This window comes from Elgaria multicarinata, chromosome 8 (assembly GCF_023053635.1).
Source record: "Elgaria multicarinata webbii isolate HBS135686 ecotype San Diego chromosome 8, rElgMul1.1.pri, whole genome shotgun sequence".
Lineage (NCBI taxonomy): Eukaryota > Metazoa > Chordata > Lepidosauria > Squamata > Anguidae > Elgaria > Elgaria multicarinata.
The window spans coordinates 93,429,981-93,451,450 of record NC_086178.1 but is presented as its reverse complement, the minus strand read 5'-3'; the positions used below and the strand labels follow the sequence as shown (position 1 = coordinate 93,451,450).

General features: G+C 41.7%; 2 protein-coding genes across 2 annotated transcripts in view; one reads left to right on the top strand and one right to left on the bottom strand.

Annotated features, from left to right (window-relative positions):
- Positions 1 to 657, top strand: part of LOC134403015 (hexokinase-1) — a 51,281-nt gene extending 50,624 nt beyond the window's left edge. The window contains exon 18 of the mRNA XM_063133028.1: positions 234 to 657. Within this exon, the coding sequence (XP_062989098.1) occupies positions 234 to 378 (145 nt within the window). The 3' untranslated portion in view covers positions 379 to 657. The remainder of the gene's footprint in view (positions 1 to 233) is intronic.
- A 5,817-nt stretch (positions 658 to 6,474) lies between these two features.
- TACR2 (tachykinin receptor 2) lies at positions 6,475 to 20,539 on the bottom strand. The gene is given in 5 exon segments (XM_063131632.1): positions 6,475 to 6,939; positions 8,311 to 8,507; positions 9,983 to 10,139; positions 15,659 to 15,847; positions 20,053 to 20,539. Coding segments are annotated over 5 exon segments (1,218 nt in total). The 5' UTR covers positions 20,529 to 20,539; the 3' UTR covers positions 6,475 to 6,740.
- Positions 20,540 to 21,470: the final 931 nt, after the last annotated feature.

Below are 21,470 nucleotides of genomic sequence, written 5' to 3'. Positions count from 1 at the left end.
CATTTTATGCACAGTGGGGAATGTGTGGCCCTCCAATCAACCCTCGCCAGCATAGCCAGTGCTGAGGGATGTTGGGAGTTGTAGTCCCAACAACACCTGAAGGGCCACATATTCCCCATGCGGAATATCTGGCTCAGAACACAATAAGCCCTCTTTAGTAATGTTGTAGCAATGACGCTCTCCATGAACTGGTAGAGGAATGAGCCTTAACCCTCCTGCTTTGTTTTCTGTAGCTTTTCGAAGGTCATGCACCAAACCGTCAAGGATCTGGCCCCCAAGTGCAACGTGACATTCCTTCTTTCCGAAGACGGCAGCGGCAAAGGGGCTGCCCTCATCACTGCCGTGGGATGCAGACTCCGTGACGCTGAGCACCACTGAACTCTGCGGCACTGGCTAATTCTGCCTTCCAAGCACTTTCTTGTAAAGCAGCGGTTCTGTAGTCTGAACTGGCAGGGGAAGCCCATAATTCTCTGCTTTATGGAAGAGTTGGAGTCTAAAAAAAAAAAAAAGGATCCTCAATAGAGTGTGCTGTTGCTGATAATATCTCCCACCTCTGAACCCTTGTCTGCATGTGTCTTTTTCTGCCCTATTTGGTACATTCCCTTTGTGTAGCCATAAAAAAGATGGATCTGTAAATTAAACAGATGTCAAAAATAAGTTTATTTTTTGAGGTCTACAATGACAGCCAAATGATATACATGAACAAGAGCAGGTGGTAGTCTGTGTCGTATATTCTAGTAGATCCATGTTAAATAAATATGCCACCAAGAACACTGAATATGAAGAAAATGCTTATGCAAAGGGGACTTAGCAGAACCCTTCTGAGTTTATAACCAAATGTTATTTCACTTTTTCCCTCTCTCCCTGCTCACAAACAACTGTGACGCTTTCACAGCGCTGAGCATTCAATGTAACTCTCTGTAACCGGCTTTTCCCTTAACAACCTGAAAAATCCTATTCGAAATTCAGTTACAGGGAAAATAAATAAATATAAATGATCCTTCCCACGTGCCTAATATCACTGGGCATTTCCCATTGCTTTGGTGAGTGATGTCGTATTTCCAAGTAAAATGTGTACCTGTTTCAAAAGGCGAGTTTGTACTAGTAAAATCAAGCGAGCGATTGACCCAGGGGTAATCCAAATCTCTAGCTGTGAGAAAGGTATGAATTTATAGGCCTTTATCTCCGTTTTGATGTAATTTCATAGAGCTTTTTTTAAAATTAGATGGTATTTCTGATATCCCTTGTTGCTTTTGGACCCAGCTGAGAGCCACTTCTGGTGTAACATTCTGAGTTCATGGGTAAAGTTTGCGAAGCAACTGCATGAGTGATTGGATGTGGAAATATCGTTGGCGGGGGGAGGTTGCTGGCAGGTGTCTGAAGACAGGATCTTAAATTTCTGTCAGTCTATTTTGTGGATGCATTTCTTGAGACACTGTGTTGGTGCAGGGCCAGCGGCAGCAGTCCGCATCTTTGAGCAGCTGACCAGCAGTGCTGCAATTTGGCCTTCCTGCTCACCTAGTCCATTGACTGTGAGCTTAGAATATCAATGGCTGGGAAGCTGCCCACCATCTTGGTTTACTACAATGGCCTCAGAGCACTCGATAATCTCACTCCAGAGCATTGTGGGAAAATTAAAATGGGACGACTTCACAGCCACAGCTACCTGGTAAATCCACAGCTATGGGAATAAGTGCCTGGCCTGGTGAGTAAGCGTGCTCACTGGCATGGGTGGGGGCCATCCCAGGGCACTTCGATAGTGTTGGTGGCGGCGGTCAGGCCCTAATCTGCAGCGATTGCTAATCCTCACCTAATGTCTCCATGTGGAGGTGCTCACACAATTGCTTTAAAACATGCTTACGACATTCTGAGCCTACAGCCAAATAGTATGGCTTGGGGTTAGGGATGGAAGGGAGATGTAATGCACTTTCCCTTCCATTAACATCTGCGGAACCAACTGAGGCAAAATTACACTGCTCGTAGTGGAGCCGGATGGCACCCATGTTATTTTGGAAGTTGACATTTCCACGTGGTTTAAAAAGTGGCGTTAACTTCAGAACCATACTTCTAAATATATAGATGCACTGTTCAACTATTACATGAACATCTAGCTTCAAGGGAGAGTCCTTGCTTCATCCCAGGTTGGGGTAGGGTGGGGTGGGGGATACCAAGGTGCCTGGAAAAGCATTGTGAGAGGGTAGCACAAACAAACCAGTGCAAATAAAATTGCCTTCCTCAACCTGGCACTCTCCAGATGTGTTGGACATCAACTCCCATAATTCCCAGCTGGTGTGGCCATTTGCCATGCCAGCTGGGAATCATGGGAGGTGCTAACTCAATACACATAGTAGGTTCCAGGATGCGTAAGGCTGGCATAAACCAAGGAAATCTCAGGCCTTAGCTAGACCTAAGGATTATCCAAGGCAAATTGAGGGGTCGTCCCTGCCTGCTCCTGGGATCCCCAGTGTGTCATTTGTATGCACAGGGATGATCCTGGGACAATCCTGGGATATAGGCCTGGTCTAGCCATGGCCTCAGTCGTATGGCCAGATTTAGCTAGAATTGGAAAGCCAGTTCCTAGCACTGTTCACTTTCTGATTGGAATTGCATAAATATGAAGCGAGCTGGTCTTTCAAGTTTGGCCAGCGGCCTACAAGTAAGCGTCTTACAAATGTAGCAACAGTAACTTACTGCAGTCATGGTTTCTTCTGTTTTCCAAAGTATAACTTGGTGATGTTCATAAGATCTATCACATTACTGGCCAAAGAAGCAGGAGGAGGATTTGCAGACTTATTTTTCTCCTCTATTCTGCAAGATTTGGATTGCCCTGGCTTCCAGTAACCATTTTCAATCTGCATTTTGGTGCACTGTGATTGAATATTGTGTGGTAACCTATGAGTCACAAGCAGTAATCTCACTCCGCTTTAAGTGTGTGTGTGTGTGTGTGTGTGTGTGTGCGCGTGTCTTCTTGGAGATCTGCATGGTTATCTGGTTTTGCAGTGCTAGAAAGTCTTTTTACATTGCGCACTAGAAGCAATGATACTAGTGCAAAGTGGATTTTTGTGACAACATTAAACTTTTTTTTTGATGTGTGTTTATCAGTGTCTGGTGATTCTTTCTGGCAAAGGGGCGATTGGTTCTTTAAAGGGGAAAAATGGTGTCCGTTAGAAAAGTGACAGAAACAAACCAGGAATATTTGAAATTAAATCCTTGACACTATTCCAGATTACTTCCTGCGGAGTGTATATTGGAACTAGCAAAATTTAGGTTTTACAAAAACATATTAGAACGTCTTGCCAGATTTCAGACATTAGTTACATGCATTTGAATCCTTGGCTTCAAATCTTTCCATGTACCATGCTGATTGGTAATTTTTCAGTACCAGTCTTAACATAAATGGGCTTGGGTTTTTTCCCCCTTGGTTTTTTTGATTTGTTTTTTGGGCTGCTTGCCACAATTTATAATCTCTTCCCGGCTATTAGCCTGATAATGTTTTTGTAGCTTGTGCCTTCAATAATGAAAGAGGAAAAGGGTTTTAGCACAGTGGTAGGGCACAAGTTACACATGCCCAAGGTCCCGGGTTCAGAAGACTCCTGTCTGAAACCCTGGAGAGATGTTGCCAGTCCGTATAGACAATACTGAGCCAGACAGACCAATGGTCTTGCTTGGTGTAAATCCGCTTCCTACATACCAAAAGGTAATCTGAGAAGTACTGGGTGGCCAACAAACTACTAATTGTTTTCAAAGTATACATTCCATGTCTTGGTATTTGAGGTTTAAGCCAATTAGGATGCAATCCTATGCATGATTCCCCAGCCAACATGGCTGGCTGGGGCATGCTGGGGGTTGTAGGACTTTTTGCTCTCTAAACATGCATAGGATTGCACCCTTCATGCCAGAAACAAAGATCAGGCTTGAGGTTCCATTCCCTTGCCTGAGTTGTAATAGGTACAATGGACTGTAACTAAAAGTAAATCTTAAGATTTGTGGTTGAACATCTTGACAAACCACAACACACAGAGGGGAGTTTGCACTTGTAAATGGTGGGCATAGTCACTCTTCCCAGGTCAGAGTTGCCAGTAACTCTCCCTTATTGGGAATGATCAATCTTTCAAGGCATGACTGTATTTCCCAAATGTCTTAACTTCCATGTTTTCTCAGACACAATTGAAACGTTTGGAAGTGTGTTATTTCAAATTCATTCGATATTGTAAAGGTCCTTCTTTTTTTAGCATTTGTAAAAATAGTCCGTTAAAGTGTATAGTTTTTAGGGAAAGGTATCATTTATATATACACTTTATGCTGTCACCTGCTTCTGCTGCTACTGATCAGGATATCCTGAACATTTCTTTTAGCAGGTTGTTGAAATGCTTTAATAAGTTAAAACGAAGCTGCTTTTTTAATTTAGTAAAGGAGGGGGGATAAATAAGTTTCTTAATTCTTGAAACTTATTTTGTGCTCTTTATTTTGCTGGAAGAATGAGTTTATGTGAAAGGTATTTTCAGAAGAAGAAGATATTCCTTTTGTATTTCTATTTTAAAGCATATTAATTTACTTTGCCAGTGATATCAATGACTGGTTATTTATAATACAAATTAATAAGTTTATATAAAGTCAAGCATTTTTCTTTATTAAGCAAAATATTCTTGTTACCTCATAAATTACAATAAATACTTAAAACCTGCATTACAGTACGCTGTTTTATTGCTATGCTGACTAAGGACTAATAATCGTATATTGCATGAATTCAGCATTCCATTTTTCAAAGCAGTTTTATTTGGAACAGTCTTCACTCTAGTACAAGTGAGGGTGGGGTGGGGGTCAATACCTCACTTGATCCAGTAGCTGGGGCTGTGCTAAAGAGACCCAGTCACATAATGTGTAATAATGTGAAGCATTCTAAAACATTGAACTGCTTCTTCTAAGGCAGCCTTCCTCAACCTGGGGCGCTCCAGATGTGTTGGACTACAACTCCCAGAATGCCCCAGCCAGCTGCTGGCTGGGGCATTCTGGGAGATGCAGTCCAACACATCTGGAGCACCCCAGGTTGAGGAAGGCTGTTCTAAGGCTTATGTACTGTCAGTGAGAGCTTTTGGCTAAAATTTGTGTGTATTTTGTGTGTGTTTCGGCCCTGCCACTTTTTGGCTTGGGAATGCAGCCCTCCAAGAACTTTGAAAATACATTTGGGCTTTGGGTTGAAAACGGTTCAACACTCCTGCCTACGAGTAAATAATGCCATTCTGATTTTTGCACTTAAAACCCAAATAATTTTTAAAAATGCCATTCTATGATTAAACACTGAGGTTTTCTTGGACCAACCTCTTTGCCTGCCCCCACTCCCAAAACAGCTATGACAGAAGGATGAATGGCAGTGACTTTGGAATTACTGAATAGGTGAAAGAAGCAAGCTGGAAAAGGAAACAGCAAGTCCATGCAGGCGTCCTCTCCAGTACCTGATCAGCTGGAAACCCAAAAGAGCAAAGCATGAGGAAATCCATGGAAGTGGGAAACACTCTGAGTGGGTGCACAACGAGAGCTGAGAGAAGAAGCCAAACAAGGCCAACTGCTTTTCTGAAATTTCAGGTTTGTCTGAGACAAAAAGTTAAATCTTCAGCACCTGAGTGCTGCTACATATGGAATCCTCCATGTTGACATCTATGACATGCATCAACAGAGTACATCAGAAGGGTATGACATATGACATGCTGCTCCCGCTGTACACTAATGGTAAGTCTACACGAGCTCAGTTCTAGACAGTAGCACCAGGACTTCAGCAAAGTGCCGGTGCAACCCACAGCTTATCTCAATGAAGAGGCACAAACTTTCTTGGAAGTAATTTCGACAAATATGATGTGCCTTTGAGTCATCCTCCCTTCATCCTTTCTTCAGAAAAAAAAAGATGATTTTTATGCATATCTACCCATTTACAATAAGAAGCTCACTAAGTTCTTGGGAAGAGCAGGGAGAGGTTTCTGCCTCTTGAAAACTCCAGCTGCTTCATAATCCTATAGAATGGCTCAGCCTGCTATTCCAGTCACTGCTGTGTGTGTGCCTGGGTGTAAATGTGTAGATTTAGATTTGTTTTAAAAAGGCCAAATTCTGTATGTATACGATTCATGCAAAGATCAATGAACTGAAATGGAAATAAAAATCCAACAATGCGTTGCGGGTGCAAACATATTCTTGATGGAGAATGGAACAGGAGAAATCTTCCGCTAGAAAAAAATCCCTTTATGCTGTAATCCTCCATCTGCTTATCTAGGAGTATCCCTGTTTACCTGTCAAACCTGCAAGACCTGCTTTCTGCTTTTCTGGCTCTTTTCCACCTGACCTGAGAGGTGGGGCCCTGATTCACTTCAGCTTTGAAGGCCGCTGCTCCTGCTGCTATTTTTGTTCTAGTTTGGATCTATGTTATTTTATTCCTATTAAATGGCGTGAGTGAACTATTTGTGTGATTCTTCAAGGGACTGGCAGATTTGCAACTCTTTTTTGGAACTGTATAAGGCAATGTGTTAGAACTTGAATACGTGTTGGGAGGGGAAATGCATGAACAGCTTGATCAAGTGGTGAAACCAAGACAGCTTGACTCCTTTCATGAGGAAGGTGGGCTAAAAACCTATAAATTAAATTAGCTGGCTTCAAAGAATAACCACAAAACTGTCACCATTGTGTGTAGTAATTTTAAAGCTACAACAAAGAAACATGGCTGGAAGCAATGATTCAAACCATTACCCTAAAACTCAAACTTCCAAACCCTTATTAGTCAATGATTACTCCTCAGTGCTCATTCTCTGTGTTCCTGTGCTTGTATGGAAGTTGGACAGTCGATCTCTCTGGATCCTCGTTGCAGTAAATGGGCGAGTAAGGTTACGTCTGTCTGTTTCTGTTACTTTGATGCACGGGCACCACTGAAAAGCCAGCTTGAAACCAGAGCGGAACCTGTAAATGGAGGCAAACATAAACAGAGTGTGAAATGGTAGAGATTGGGGTGGTGAACCATTTTCTGTCAAAGGCTTCATTCCCTTGGGGGGGGGCATCTTTCAGGGGCCACATGCCCTCATTACCACAGCTAGAGGAAGGTGAGGTCATCCCCTTTTCTCTCCCTCCCTCTGTTCCTTCACACCCAGTAGGCTGCTAGGGGGAGGAACAGATCACTCTTGCCAGAGGTCTGAACCTAAAGTTTGCAAAGGGGTTTTGAAATTGGGTCGAGGCTTGCATGTGGCTCTAGGGAAACAGGCATAGGATGAAAACGTCATCAGACCGGGGGGGGGGGGAATTTTCACGTTTCTCTATCGTCGCTGTCCAACAAATACTGATGATCTCTTTACACGGGGAGAAAAAGAAGCAGCAACGGCCACGTGGCCCGTTATTGTGCTGTTTTTCCTGCACACTACAGGAAATGGCAGCAAGTTTTTTTTTTTTTTAAAAAAAAGTTGGATTTTCCGGGTCTTTTTTTGCAACGGAAAAACTAGTGGGAGGTGTGCAGGAGGCGGATGGCAATGTCTAAAGGATGCGTGAAGAACTGTGAATGGGCAGTAATGCGTGTGCGATAAAAACACTCATCTGATGATGCCCTGAGAGCAATGTTTCCCATGAAGGGAGACAATGTAACATGGGAGACATTTGGAGAACTCCGAAGCATCTTGGATAGCTTCTTTAGAGTTCTGACTGAAACCCAGAGCAGATCCACCATCCACTGACATCAGAGCCACCACCCTCCATTGATCCTACCCCGCTTACTTGGGATGAAGCACCAGTGAACTCAGTGATACTTCTGAGCTGTCATGTGAATGTGCTTTCTGCTGTGCCCCTTCACTACCTGAGCCTCTTTTCTTCTTTGTATCTCATCTGGCCCGTAAGCCCTTAGCTTCCCCTTTACCCAGTTATGCCACCTCTGTTTTGGCTTACCTGACCCCATGGCCGCTTTCTGAAATGTAATTGGATTTAAGTATATCTACTAATGTTAAAAAACATGGTGGAAGGAATTATTTGGTGTAAATCAGGATGGGCATCACATGACCTGTGGACCACATGTGCCCCCCCGTGACCTCGACTGTGCCCCCTGCTGCCCCCATTCGCTTTTTGTGTCTTAGTTTTAAGGGGTCTGCTGCCAACCGTTGGCAGCAGAAATGTGGCTTCCAGGAGTTGGGGTACAGGGGCATGGAATTTGGACCTTGGACTGCCCAAAGTTGTCCACCCTTGGTGTCAATGGTTGTAACTCCCACTAACATTTATTTATACCTATATTTATATGGTCCTTCAGTCCTATTTCCAGGGCAGTTGTATCCCCTGAATGCATGTACTACTAACCTTTGATTAAGACAGCAATAAATAATTGGGCTATACATTGCAGAGCTCATGGCAAGCCAAAATACTGCCAGATATACTTGTTGAATGTATATCTTCCTGAGTAAACTTTCCCAAGTACTCGCGATGAGAAAGTAGAGATGAAAAGGAAACCAACAGATGGCAAATGTTATCACGACTGCAACCATTGTCTTGACAAACTGGAAAAATAAAAGGGATGTTTTTACTGCTCTGTCATTCTTCCTCTCACCAATGGAGACAACACATTCTGTTTTTCGCTGGCTTTTGTTATTGGTCAAGGATCTTGATCAATGGAAAGAAATGGTGGAAACAATGAAGGGAAGACTGTGAGAAATTCAATTCCTGGGTTCATGGGACATCGGAGCAGACAGAAATTTGCCCCCAGAGTGTCTTATGGCCAAACTAGACAATATGTTAAATGCATTACTGTATTTGCATATCATCATCATCATCATCATCCTCTTTTCTTGCTCCTGATGGTTTTTTTAAATGAGCGTGATGGACTTTGCCAAGTTACTGATTCAGAAATTTCCCGACTATTGAACATGTTTTAAGTATGACTGTTTTCTGGATGTTGGGGTGGATGTATTTTGGTAGGCCCAGTTTCTGAAAGTTTTTTGAAAAATGTTTTGATGTAATGCCAGTGACTGATGTGATCAATGGAATAATTGTAATTTTTCTTGTTGCCATAATTCTTTAACTTCCATAGCCAGTAGGGGTTATTTTTCTCACTTTTCCTCTTCCTTTTCTACAACATTTTTGTCTTTAGATATTGCTATATTAATGAAGTAGGTTTTTGTGTGTGTCTATAACTGTTATGTCTGGTCGGTTGCAAAGTATTGTCTTGTTCTTATTTTCTGTCCCAGTACATTTTTAGGGTCTGCATTTTCCAAGATCGTTTCAAGTAAGTATGTATTGTATAGTATGGTGTAGGTTGCTTGATGAGTTTGAATTTGGTGGCTAGTTGTTGGTGAATTATTTTTGCAGCTGTACTGTGTCTGTCCATATAATCCATTACTTCCAGATGATGATGATGATGATTATTTTGTTGAATGTTTATTTTTAATATACAAAAAACATTTTTTTTAAAAAAATGTCAGCTTGTTCCCTTACTGTCCATTGAACGTAATTGCTCAGCAGTGTAAATACTCTGAAAGTTATTCTAAAAAATCGAGAGAGGGGAAAAAAGAAAACAGCCCCAAAACACAACCACAAGGAAGGAAAAAACTACACAATAGGTACACAATTGTATACAATGCAGCCTTCTTACAATTTAAAATATAAATTACTAAGCATGCCAAATTTGGGAGAGAGAAGGGATAAAAACCCAAGTGAGTTAGCCATGCTAAACCGCCTTTTCTTGATTTTTTGTGGGTTGGCAGATGGGGTGGGGTTGGTGGGGAGGAAGATCCATTTATGGAAATAGGAAGTCCCATTTTTTTAAAATATGAAATTGCTATATCAAAGGATACTTACTATGCAGAATGAATATCCAGAGCACTTAACCACAGTTCAAAAGTCCCAGAGCTGAAAGCTGCTGGGTACCTGAGGTGTGACTGGTTTGTCTTCCTCTTGGGGAACGAATATGCAACTTGGCATGGGTTCATGTTACCATTTCACCAGAAGCAGCCATTCTTCGTTAACAATGACTAACCTTTTTTTTAGCCATAATTTGATGCTGGTTGTAAACCTTGTTAGTGTGATCTCCAGGAACAGAATGATTCCACAGTGTCATTCCTATTGCTCTGTATGTGACAAACATCACTGTGAGAGGCAGGAGATAAACCATTACAAGGACTATAATGTGATACCTAAAATGAAAGGAAGACTGAGTGTGAATGATCATGGAGTTCATTTCCCAGTTAACATTTCCCTTACTTTGGTGAGAAGTGTTGGTAAGTCTAACATTACTTACAGAGGCGTTGTTTTATATAAAGAAAGCGTGGCAAACACAGCATTTAGAATTGGAGGCAATAAACACAGGCTAGAGACAGTTTAAAAGAAGTCTAAATCAACTTATTTTATTAGAGCTTTTATGCACATTGTCAGAGAAGGCTAACTTGCTTCCTTCAGGGAAAAACGCATGGTATTTTGAAAACCATTTGTTTTTATCTAGTTCTTCTTAATTAGTTGTATTTGCTTTTGTACAAAAATTCTTATTGGTCTGTGACCATCATTATATATATTCAATGATTTTTTTAAAAAAACAACTGCTGGTTTAAGAACAGAATTAAGGCTATCTCGTATTGGTTCAAGTTTCTCAAAGCCAGGAAATTGGAAGCTAATGCTGATGCTTTAACAGATGTGCTCTGTGAGAAGTAATTTCATCAGAACTTGAAAGAAATATATCATATACTGAACTGTAGTTTGGAGTAAAAAGCCAAACGTGTCAATTTTCAGCACTTTTTAACATGCCGTACCTGTGTCAATTTCTATCCGATTGCTTCGAAATTTTGCACCACTCAACCTCAAAGGGAAGATAACGGATGCCAAGTTTTGCATTATTAATTAAAAAGTTGTAATTTTTATAAGCAGCAGAATGTTGAGGCATATAATAATGGAACCTTTTGTGTGTGAGTCTCTTTAATACAAATTTTAAAATAATTTAAATAGAAATGTATCTCAGCATGGTGAGGAATTCTGATTAGGGGTCCCTGCTGCTCTTCCTCCTCATGGGGCCTGTCTTCACGGCGCTGAGTTCCCCTAAAAACCACAGTTTTATTTACCCGGGGTGGCATCGGGTAACCCTGACACCAAGGAGGGAGCACTGCGTTTCCTGCGGTCATCCAGGTACTGGAGATGCCCCCCTGCCCTCTTAATGGTTTCTGGTGACCAATCCCCGGTCGCCTTCCACCAGGATCGCCCTACCCCCCGGTCGGCCATAGAGCTGAGTCAGACAGTGGGGTAAGTCTCTCTTTTTTTCTGCGCAGCTTCATGGGAAAGTGGCTGTGAATCTGTGGCTGCGTCATATAATTGGCACAGCGCTGATTTGCAGCCACCATGGGGCTTGGGCACGTATAGACAGCACCATGGTTCTTGGCCTTTAAACCAGACTTGGACTGGAGAGCCCTTTAAAGAGAGGACTGTTCCCTATAAAGTAGGACACTTTACCACTCCCACTGCGTTTTCCTAATATTGCTTCCGTCTTTTTGTTTTTATCAGAAAAAAAATGGTTCAGAAAGAAAAGATGGAATAGTTACACAAGGCCTTCTGATTGTTAGAATTAAGAACCCTCCTTCTGGTACCACCCTTGGCTCCAATAATTTTTGTTGGTCCTCTTCCTTTTCATAGGAGGGTAGTGCAGAGACATCTTGAGACCTCACAATAGTTAGCTTTGCAATTTGTGGCAAAGGGAAGCACTTAAAATCTGCTGGTGTCTTTGTGCTCCCCCCCCCCCCTTTTATGTATTCCTATCTCTTCCTGTGTTTGTCTTCCCTCTTTCCCCTTTGGTCTAGAGACAACCAAACTCAGTGTGTGTGTGTGTGTGTGTAGAAAATTGTAATGCATGAATGTCTTGGGACATTTCCCTGACAAGAGAAATGGTCAGATAGGGCCTGTCTATAACTTTTGTGCCTGGGAATCTGACACAGCAGGCAGTTCACATTTCTAATAATACGTGCCATATCTAGCTGCTCCAAGCACTTCATATTCCTTATTTCAGTAATATTTACAACATTCCTGTCAAGTAGGCCACCATTATTAGCTAGTGAGTTCTTGGTGGATTTGAGATCTGAATCAAGGACTATATTATCATCATACTGCTCCATAGCTGAAGCTCTCTGGTTTACAAAGATTAAAACAGTGAGCATTAAAAACAAATATGCAAAATTTAAAACCATAAAAGCATAAAAACAGACAATATTCATTTAAAACAACTATTCTGAGGTCAGTTAAAAAACTCAGCATATGCTGTTAAATGCCTGGGAGAAAAGTTTTGACCTGGCGCTGAAAAGATAGCAATGTTGGCGCCAGGCGAGCCTCGTCAGGGAGATTGTTCCGTAGTTGCATAGGTAATACTTTTAAACCTGGCTATTGGAAGGATTGCCAAATAGATGTTTGTGAGTGAAGACATACATATATGCAATGTTGGAAATGATTACTAGAATGTACATATGCCTGCTCAGTTGGTTGTCAATATGCTACCTGAATGGGCAACTTCAAAGCCCCCTGTCTCCCTTTATGGTTCTTTATCTTTAAGCTGTACTATTTATTTATTTAATTTAATTTCTTTACTGCCCAATAGCTGAGGCTTTCTGGGCAGTTCATAATACAACATAACAAGACACAGTATAAAACTTTAAAAGTACCAGGTAACGCCAAGGTAAAACCCAGCAGCTACAGCTCAGGGAAAGCCTGTGTAAAGAGGTTATGTTTTCAGGAGGTGTTTAAAAGATGTTACATTTTCTGCCCCCCAAACTGTATGAGTGAGGGTTTTCTAAAAGGTGGGTGCTACTAGAGAGAAGGCCCGCCGTCAAAGTTCTTCATGGCAACATTATGTTCATTTTGGAATGGCTAGCAAGACCTCTTCTGAAGATCTTAAGTGCGCTTAGGTATACATAAGAGAAGGTGGTCTCCTAGTTGTTTAGGGCTTTATATGACAATAACATAACCTTGTACTTGGACTGGACTTCCCTTCGAATAGAGGACTATCCCTCTGTAAAGTAGGAGCCATGTGTCTTACAAATAAGATATATAGGGTTCCTGGCTGCACAGATGAATTTAAATGAGAATAGTTTTTATTAGGGCTGTGCACTGACCCCCCGATCCACTCTGGATCCCGATCTGCAACTTCCAGATCGGGTCCGCTCCACCCCACGTTGATCCGCCTAAGCTCCGCTCCGATCCGCTGTGGGGCTCCGGATCGGAGCTCCGTGTTCCCCCACCCCCAGTAGACTTGCATTGAAAATCAAACACCTAAAACTTTACTTTTAACGTTAGAAACCTCAAAATTGGCACCATGAGAGCTTATACATGTATCCACATTCAATCCTAGTTTGAAGCAAATTTGAGCATCCGGAGGCAGGTAAGGCCCCCCTCCCCTCTTACCTGCCTCTGTCGCGGTCCGGCGGCGGCTTCAACTGAGGCCTCAGTTGAAGCTGCCGCTAGACCGCAATGGAGGCAGGTAAGCCCCCCTCCCCTCCTGCCCCCTTACCTGGCTCTGCCGCCGTCGCCGCATGGACTGTGCTGCCACCGGGTAAGCCACCCTTCCACCACACTTACCTTTTTTTTTGGAGCTCCGGATCGAGGCAAAGGATCCGCTTGGTCTCTATCCGCAGCTCCCCCGACCCGATCCGTCTCCGCCTTTGTCGGAGGCAAATCAGGCCGCTCCGCTATTGGTTCTTAGAAGCGAAGCGGAGCACAGCCCTAGTTTTTATGCACATATGGTCTGTGCAGACTGTACACTGAACTCACATGGGCTGCAGGCAAGACAGGCTGCCTCCCTCTTCCCATGCAGTTACAGGAAGCCAGATAGAACAAATTACCTAGGGAAGTTGTGGGCTCTCCTACACTAGAGGCATTCAAGATGCAGCTGGAGAGCCATCTGTCAGGTATGCTTTAAGGTAGATTCCTGCATTGAGCAGGGGGTTGGACTCAATGGCCTTATAGGATCCTTCCAACTCTACTATTCTATGATGCTAAATGTCTGCTACAAGCTAAAAATTAGAGGAACTGAACATTGGATCTTCTGCATATAAAAAAATTGTGTTACCACTTGTGCTTCTCACTCACAGGGCCAACCCTATCATTAGGTAGAGTGAGGCAGCTGCCTTAGGCAGGTGATTTTGGCTGATATTATTATTTTACTACCAGGGAGAGGTGCTTGTAGTATTTGTTTGCCTTAGGTGACAACATGTCTTGACTGGCCTTGGGTACTGTGTACCTTTACTTGGAATTGTAGCAGTACGGTGGGGTGGGTGGGGAATTGCTGCTCTACCTTAAGCAGAAAAATGCCTTGGGCTGGTCCTGCCACTCATTTAAACTTGGGGAAGCCTGAAGGATATTTAAGTTGGAATGCTATATGTACTTTTCTGGGAGTAAGCCACACTGAACTCAGTGGGTCTTAGTTCTGAGTAGATAGTTATAGGGTTGCATTGTTAATTATGATGGCCTGCTTGGCCAAAGTTTGAGGACACTGGCCTAGAGTTTCTGGATTCTAACTTTTTAAGGGGCATTTCCTTATCCCAGAATGTCCCAGCCCAACAGAAGACAGTGGCACCCTGTCATTTTAGAAAACTGCAGTATCCATTTAAAATGCTCTCCAAATGAACTCCAGATGTTTTAATTTAAGAACTATCTAGTTTCTCTCTACTTCTGCTTCCCACTCACCAAAGAACCTGTGTGTTTCACCTAAAGGTGGAGACAGATCTGGGTAACAGCTGCATTTTATATTTTTTAAAAAGTGGGCTCTATAAATGTAGCTGCTATCTCCTCCCGCATTCTTTAAGACTACGACTAACTGCAGACTTTGACTTCACCAGCCAGCATTTTTCCTTCCCCCTCCCCTTTTACTTTGTTTACTAACTAGCCAGATGAAGAATTCTGGAGAACTTGAAAGCTTGCACATTATTTTGTGACCTTTTTGTTGGTCTAATAAAGGCATTGCTTTAACATTTTTTTGGCATAGATCTGCAACCATTTATCCTTCCCCCTGCTTCAGCAAATGCAAAGAAGAGACACCACTAAGAGAGTAATCCTATAGTCCCTGGGCAAGTATCGCTGGGCCCTTAGGATGGCTTGGAAACCCCCCTCTGAGGGGCACCACTTTAACCTTGGAAGGGGGAATTGGAGATCTGATACCAAAGCCCTCCTCCTCACAGCCAGCATGGAAATAACCGTTCCGGCTGCCTCTCTCAGGTTCAAAAACAAATCTTGGAGGAGGAGGAGGAACGGGGGGTGTTCTGGTAGGTGGAGAAGGGAGGAGACCGGAGGGGCCTGGGTGTGAGTTATCCTGAGCCTCCTCCAGCCTCCTTCCCCACCCCCTCCAAAACGCCTTTGCTAGATGGGCTAAAAAGCCAGTCTAGCAAAAATCAGAAAGGACGGAGACAAAGATTGTCTCCACTATTCCTCTCACCCTGCAAGCTTCAGCCTGGTTGGGCATAGAAAACTCAGAATACTCAGAGTTCAGGGGCTTCTATGTGGCAAAGGCACAATTGATAGGAATGTGCCCTAAATCTGTTCCAAGATATTTAACAAGTAGTTCTGAAAGCAGATTTAAAGGGGAAAGCACCAATAACAGAGCATCCTGGTGCCCACTCTTTCCTTTCAATAAAGAGCATCAGTTGTCAAAATATATTTCTGGGTTAAGCGTTTGAGAAATTCTTACATGAACTGAAGATTGTGGTATGTGCCACTTGGCCAAATAACTTTACATTTGGTTATTCCATCATCAATCTTTATTTCTGAATAAAAGCATTGTGGAAAGGCAAGTCCAAAAGCTACCAGCCAGATGATTCCTATGATCACTTTGGTATACCCAGAAGAAAGCTTTCGCCTGAAAGGGTAAATTATAGCCACATATCTGAGAGAGAGGGAGAGAGAATGGAATTATTCGCTGTAAAGCAATAACAACAAACAATTCAATCATTATAGTAAGTGAAAACTAGATCCTATACATATTGGGTTGGATCCAGGTTTTGCTTTCCATGAAAGGAATGTCTCTGTTCATAGAAGATCCCCCTGTCTGATTTTTGAGGATCCCCCCACACCACAGCTCACCGAATTCTGAAGATCTCCTGATTTTAGTCTGCATGGTCCTCGCAACACACCATGGCTTATTTAAGCCAGCAACCATTTTTGATTATTCAACCCCTAGTGGGGGGTTGCCATAGTCTTCCATGTGGTTCAAACTCAGGCAGCAGGAGTTGTTGGACAGGAAAACAGCCCCCAAATAACTGCAATTGACCATAAACACTCAAATCATATCGACATTTTTCACAAGCACTTTTTAATGATCTCCCACTCAATGTGGGAGCAAAGGGCAGACTAAATGGTAATTTGTATGACGTCTGAAAAATGGTTTTCTCTAATTTTTCTCTCAGTAGATTATGGTGATGCAGTTTATCACGGGTTTTATTTATTTATTTATTTATTTTATTACATTTATGTACCGCCCCACAGCCGAAGCTCTCTGGGCGGTTTACAACAATTTATTTAGTAGTGGAAATGTTATGAGTCACTTTCTCCCCCCTACCCCCTTGTACACTCTCTCTGCCTTGCAGTTGAAATGGCATGCTGTTGGAGATTTTTTTATCTCACACCTGTCCTAAACAGTCAAGTCAGGATGCTCACTGAGGCATTACTAGGAGGGCTCTGTGACAGTTGCATACTCATAGCATAGGGCACATAGAAAATTACTTTATATAAAAAAAAATGGTGTCAAATTATTAGTGTTGCTTACTTTTTCCAGAATGGATAGTTTTTGCTCATGTCAAAGATGGCATTTATAATTACAGAACTTACTTAAACAATTGGTTCTGCTGAGAAGAGTTGTGTAAAATTTGTAATAATTATTTTCTGCCTCTAGATAGTTACTCTGGAATTGCAGGAAGTAATATTACATGTAGAACAGTCTCCGGGGTGCAAATCTGTCCCAGTCAATTTATACATAGTATAAATCGGAGACTATCATAGTGCTTTACCCTTTTGCAAAACATTTAATGTTTCACCCTTATAGGTTGCACTGCTATTCACACCTAACTGAGAGGAAGTCCCACTAAACTAGGACATATTTTTGAGTAGACATGCATAGGGTTGCACTATTAGAGTGCAAACATATACACTCTTGCTAGGGATTTAGTCCCATTGAAATCAGTAGGATTTACTTCTGAGTAAACATGCACAGGATTGCACTAAGTTGGTTGAAACCCAGATATTTAATTTATGCTTTTCAATTACTTTTTAAAAAATATAATAGAGGTATGACAGCCCCGTTGCTTGTAAGAGGAACAGAATTTAATAGAACACAAAGAGTATTTAGCAATGCAAACTTTTTTTCTGGCATGGCTCCTGAGTCTTAAAAAGCTCCGTGACAAGTGCAAATTTAGCAGGCGAAGCTCACCCCATCATACAGTTTTTACATGTCAGGAAAGGCTTTACCTTCTTGTCACATGCAGAAAAAAGTTTGGCAGCCCTCATCAAAACACAAGAAGTTACGGCACATTTTTGTAAACTTATCCAAGGAAGATTAAGTTAGCTTACTTGTTTTTCTGACAAAACTTTAATTTAATGGCTTTATGAAAGGCAGAAAGTCAACAGATGCAGCCTCCCCAGCATGAAAACGGGTCAGTCTTTTTTCTAAGGCACCTGGAAGGGTTTGCTGTTTGGGATTTGAATCCCTGGTTACCAGGGCTGGCCCTACCATTAAGCCAAGTGAAGAGGCTGCTTCAGGTGGCAGATGCTGGGGGGCGGCGGCAAGGCAGTGAGTCATGGAAAGCGTTGGAGGACACAACTTTGTGTGTGCCACATGGCTTGTCCCCCTAAGTTAGTCTCCTGTTCTCATGTGCAGTGGATGATGCTGTCTGTTCACAAGTTAAGATTTAACTACCAGTGTGGTTGGCTTCTGTATATGAAAAGGAACGAGGGGGGGGGGAGCACAATCTTGCCATTCGACTCAGGCAGCAAAATGTCTTGGGACTGCCCTGATTATTGGTGCATTCTGATAGGCATAGGATGAACTAATCACATACCCTGGCAGCATGTGTGTGGTGTATGTTGTTCATTATTGCTTCCATGGTGTGTTATCCCACTCTGTAAAGCAACACGTGTAAATAATGCAACCTTATGGACAGGCAAGGCCAATCAAATTGGTCTTCCTTGCCAAATTGATAGCACCCCTCCCAGAGGGGTGCTGATCATGTGCAAAATACCCTATGATTGGCTCCACCCCTGTGATTGTATGATACACATGTATTGCTTTGCAGTATAGGATTGCACTGGGCAAAAGCCGCTCCCATGCTGCTGGGAGGCTGTGTGTGTGGTCAGTATGTGTGAGGTGGTGTTTTTTTATAGGCAGTATAGTATACAATAACATTGTTGGCTGGCAATTTCAGTGCTCCATTAGCGCAGAAGTGAGCAAATAGTTTCCCATGGCAATTAATAATCAACATTAAAATGGGCTTTAAAATATAGTATCTATTCAGTGTTTTGGCATTACTGAGGGTCAAACTAACAATTATGCAGCAGAAGTTGCCAACTTTCTTTCTTTGAAACTGAAACACAGTTTGGAGGCTGTGATTGTGAGTGGAAACTGGGGAAGTGTCTTTAACGTTTCCCCTTCATTTGCTGCTCAAAATCCCACCCCAGTTCCTTTCCCACCCACAAGTGCAAATATATGTCCCCATATCCTTTCTTTATTCTGTGGGGAGAAAAGCAGGTTTTCAGTTAAAAAAGAGGGGGGAAATAGTAATAAAATTTGCATGAAGTTCACCTATCTCCTTCATATCTAGTCTAGACTTTAAATAGTTGGTTTTAATGGTGAGAATAATAATATTGATGATGATTATAATTACTAATAATATGAGTAAAGGGAAATTGAGATTAACTAACAGTGACATCCTATGCAAGGAATAAGCACCACTGAATTCAATGGAACTTACTACCAGGTAAGTGTGTACAGGATTACAGCCTAAGGGTGGCTCAGTAAGGTTATGGTACATTTAATAATATGGAAGTTCAGTTTTTCTTTAGAACTAAAATAATAAAATCAATGAAGCCATAGTGGGCTGTCATGTTGTGTGAACTAGGTCAATGTTTTATTGGGCTGACCTGGGAATACCAGCGTGTCCTCTCTCCCTCTTTTAAAAAACAAAATTCTAGCCAGTGTAGCTAAAGATAGGCTTGAAAAACGATAGACTTGGGCAATGTCTGGTGAAATATGAGAGGAGTGAAGTAATACTTCTAGCAATTGTGACATGGATCTTCAGTGCCCTGGAAAGCTCCTTGTTTCTGCTCCTGACCAGCAGAAAACAAATAAACTATTTAAAATAAGCATATTTGCACACAATGGTCACAGAATTCAAGTAAAGTTGGCACAAATTATTTTCTGGCACAACGTAACAGCTCCTGCAGTTAAATTAACCCAATGTGTTATTGGGCAGACCTGGGAATACCAGTGTGCACTCTCATATTATTACTAAAAGCAAGATTCTAGCCAGTGCAGGTAAAGATAGGCTTGAAAAAGGATAGACTTGGGTAATGTCTGCTGAAATATGAGGAGAAGGTGAAGTAATACTTCCCGTAGTTGTGGCGTGCTGGAAAACAACTTGCTTCTCCTCCTGATCAGCAAAACCCAAACAAACCATTTAAACTTATTTGCATATGATAGCCACAGAACTTGGGTAAAGTTAGCATGGAATTATATTTTTAAGTAACTAGCACAGAATGTATATCACTGTGGATATGGGATTCCCCCAAATGCCCAAAAGTTTAAGGTAGGATTAAGTATTTCACCATGCAATGCTATATCTACTCAGAAGTAAGTCTTATTTAATTCAGTGGGACTTATTCCAAGGTAAGTGTGTATAAGAAGGCAGCCTGGAATCCTTACTTACTAGAGAGTAGGTCCCACTGAACTCAGTGAGACCTGAGCAAATATGCCTAGGTACTAGTTTGTTTAATATTACCCAGTTCTTTCAGCCCCACCACAAAATTATACTTAAAAACAAACAAATACAGAATAGCCAAAATTTGGCTCAAATGCAACTGTTCATCACTGACATCTCTTACCTCTCAGCAGCTATAGCAGTCATAGAATAAATGCTCACAAAAATTGCTGTAATAGGAAGAATGTTAATAAACTGACAGAATCGTTCACCGAAATACCAGACATTGTGGCTGGCATAAATAAAATTGAAAACTGTATTCAAAGCAGTCATTAGTAGGTCAGAAAGAGCCAAATTAACAATAAAATAGTTGGTAACAGTCCTCATCTGTCTATGAGACAGGATAATCCAAATGACCGTGCTGTTGCCCACAACTGACGCAATGATTATAGATAAATAGGGAATCGCCCAAAGAGCTATTTGCCAGCCAGGCTGAAAAAATAAAGATTCTGTCTTGCTGGTATCACCTACAAAAGTGCTGTCCACTGAAACATTGTTAATGGTTGGGGAGGACGTAGTCTTCATACTTTTCTTCTGTTCAGCATTGAAAAACTGCTGCAAACTGGATGGCTTTCTTACCTCTGGATGATTTTCTAGCATTGGAGCGATGAACTCATGCTTTGGTGTATTAAATCTAGAGGTGTGCCTTCAATACATCACACATTGTTTTTCAGACATGGAATGTAACTCCAAAGAGAAGTGAATACTGTTCTTCTCTACCACCATCCATCAAAAAACAAATCTGAGTAAGTCAAGGCATAAGCTGGTGTTAACGACTGCTAGAAATACTGGATCTGTGTTAAAAAGAATCTTCTTAAAAATAAAGTTTCTAATTATTGTAGCTCTAGTAAAAACACACACCCAAACTTGTAGTTTTTAAAAAGAAGAGATTGATAGATACGGCAGCATGGAGTTGATGGACTTTAGTTCTCTCTTTCTTAAAAATTATGGAAGCAGGCAAACAGGAAAAGAATTCTAGAGGTTCAATTTTTTGAAAAGAGGTGGAGAGACAAGACTAACTATGCATCAGATCAGATTTCATGAAGTTTCATTTGCCCCCAAGCTTTTGCAGTAATCTTCATGAGTTTCAGGTTTAAAGTGAACAGAGTCACAGATTTTACCCTATTAAGACCAAGACCTTTTTTCCTTGCAAACCCACATTTCATATTTGACTTCAGTGGGTGTTTCAGCAAGCAAACCATGGACTGTGGAGCATCATAACTATTACAGACAGAAATTAAGAAAACAACTTCAAACAACTATAGACAAGACAGTAAAATTGTTTAAGAGCAAGAGGGAAAATGAATTTAAATTTTAAATTCCTCCTGGCTGTTTTGTGAGCTTTGCAGAACATTTCTTTGTAACACACAAACCTGCATACTGCATTGTAAACAATAGCTGGGATCCAAGTGCTTTGCATTGTGTTCTGCCACACCATTTATTTATTAATTAATTTGTAATATTTATATCCTGACTTTTCTTCTGAGGAGCCCAAGGTGACATATACATGATCCTCCTACTCTCCATTTTATCCTCTCAACA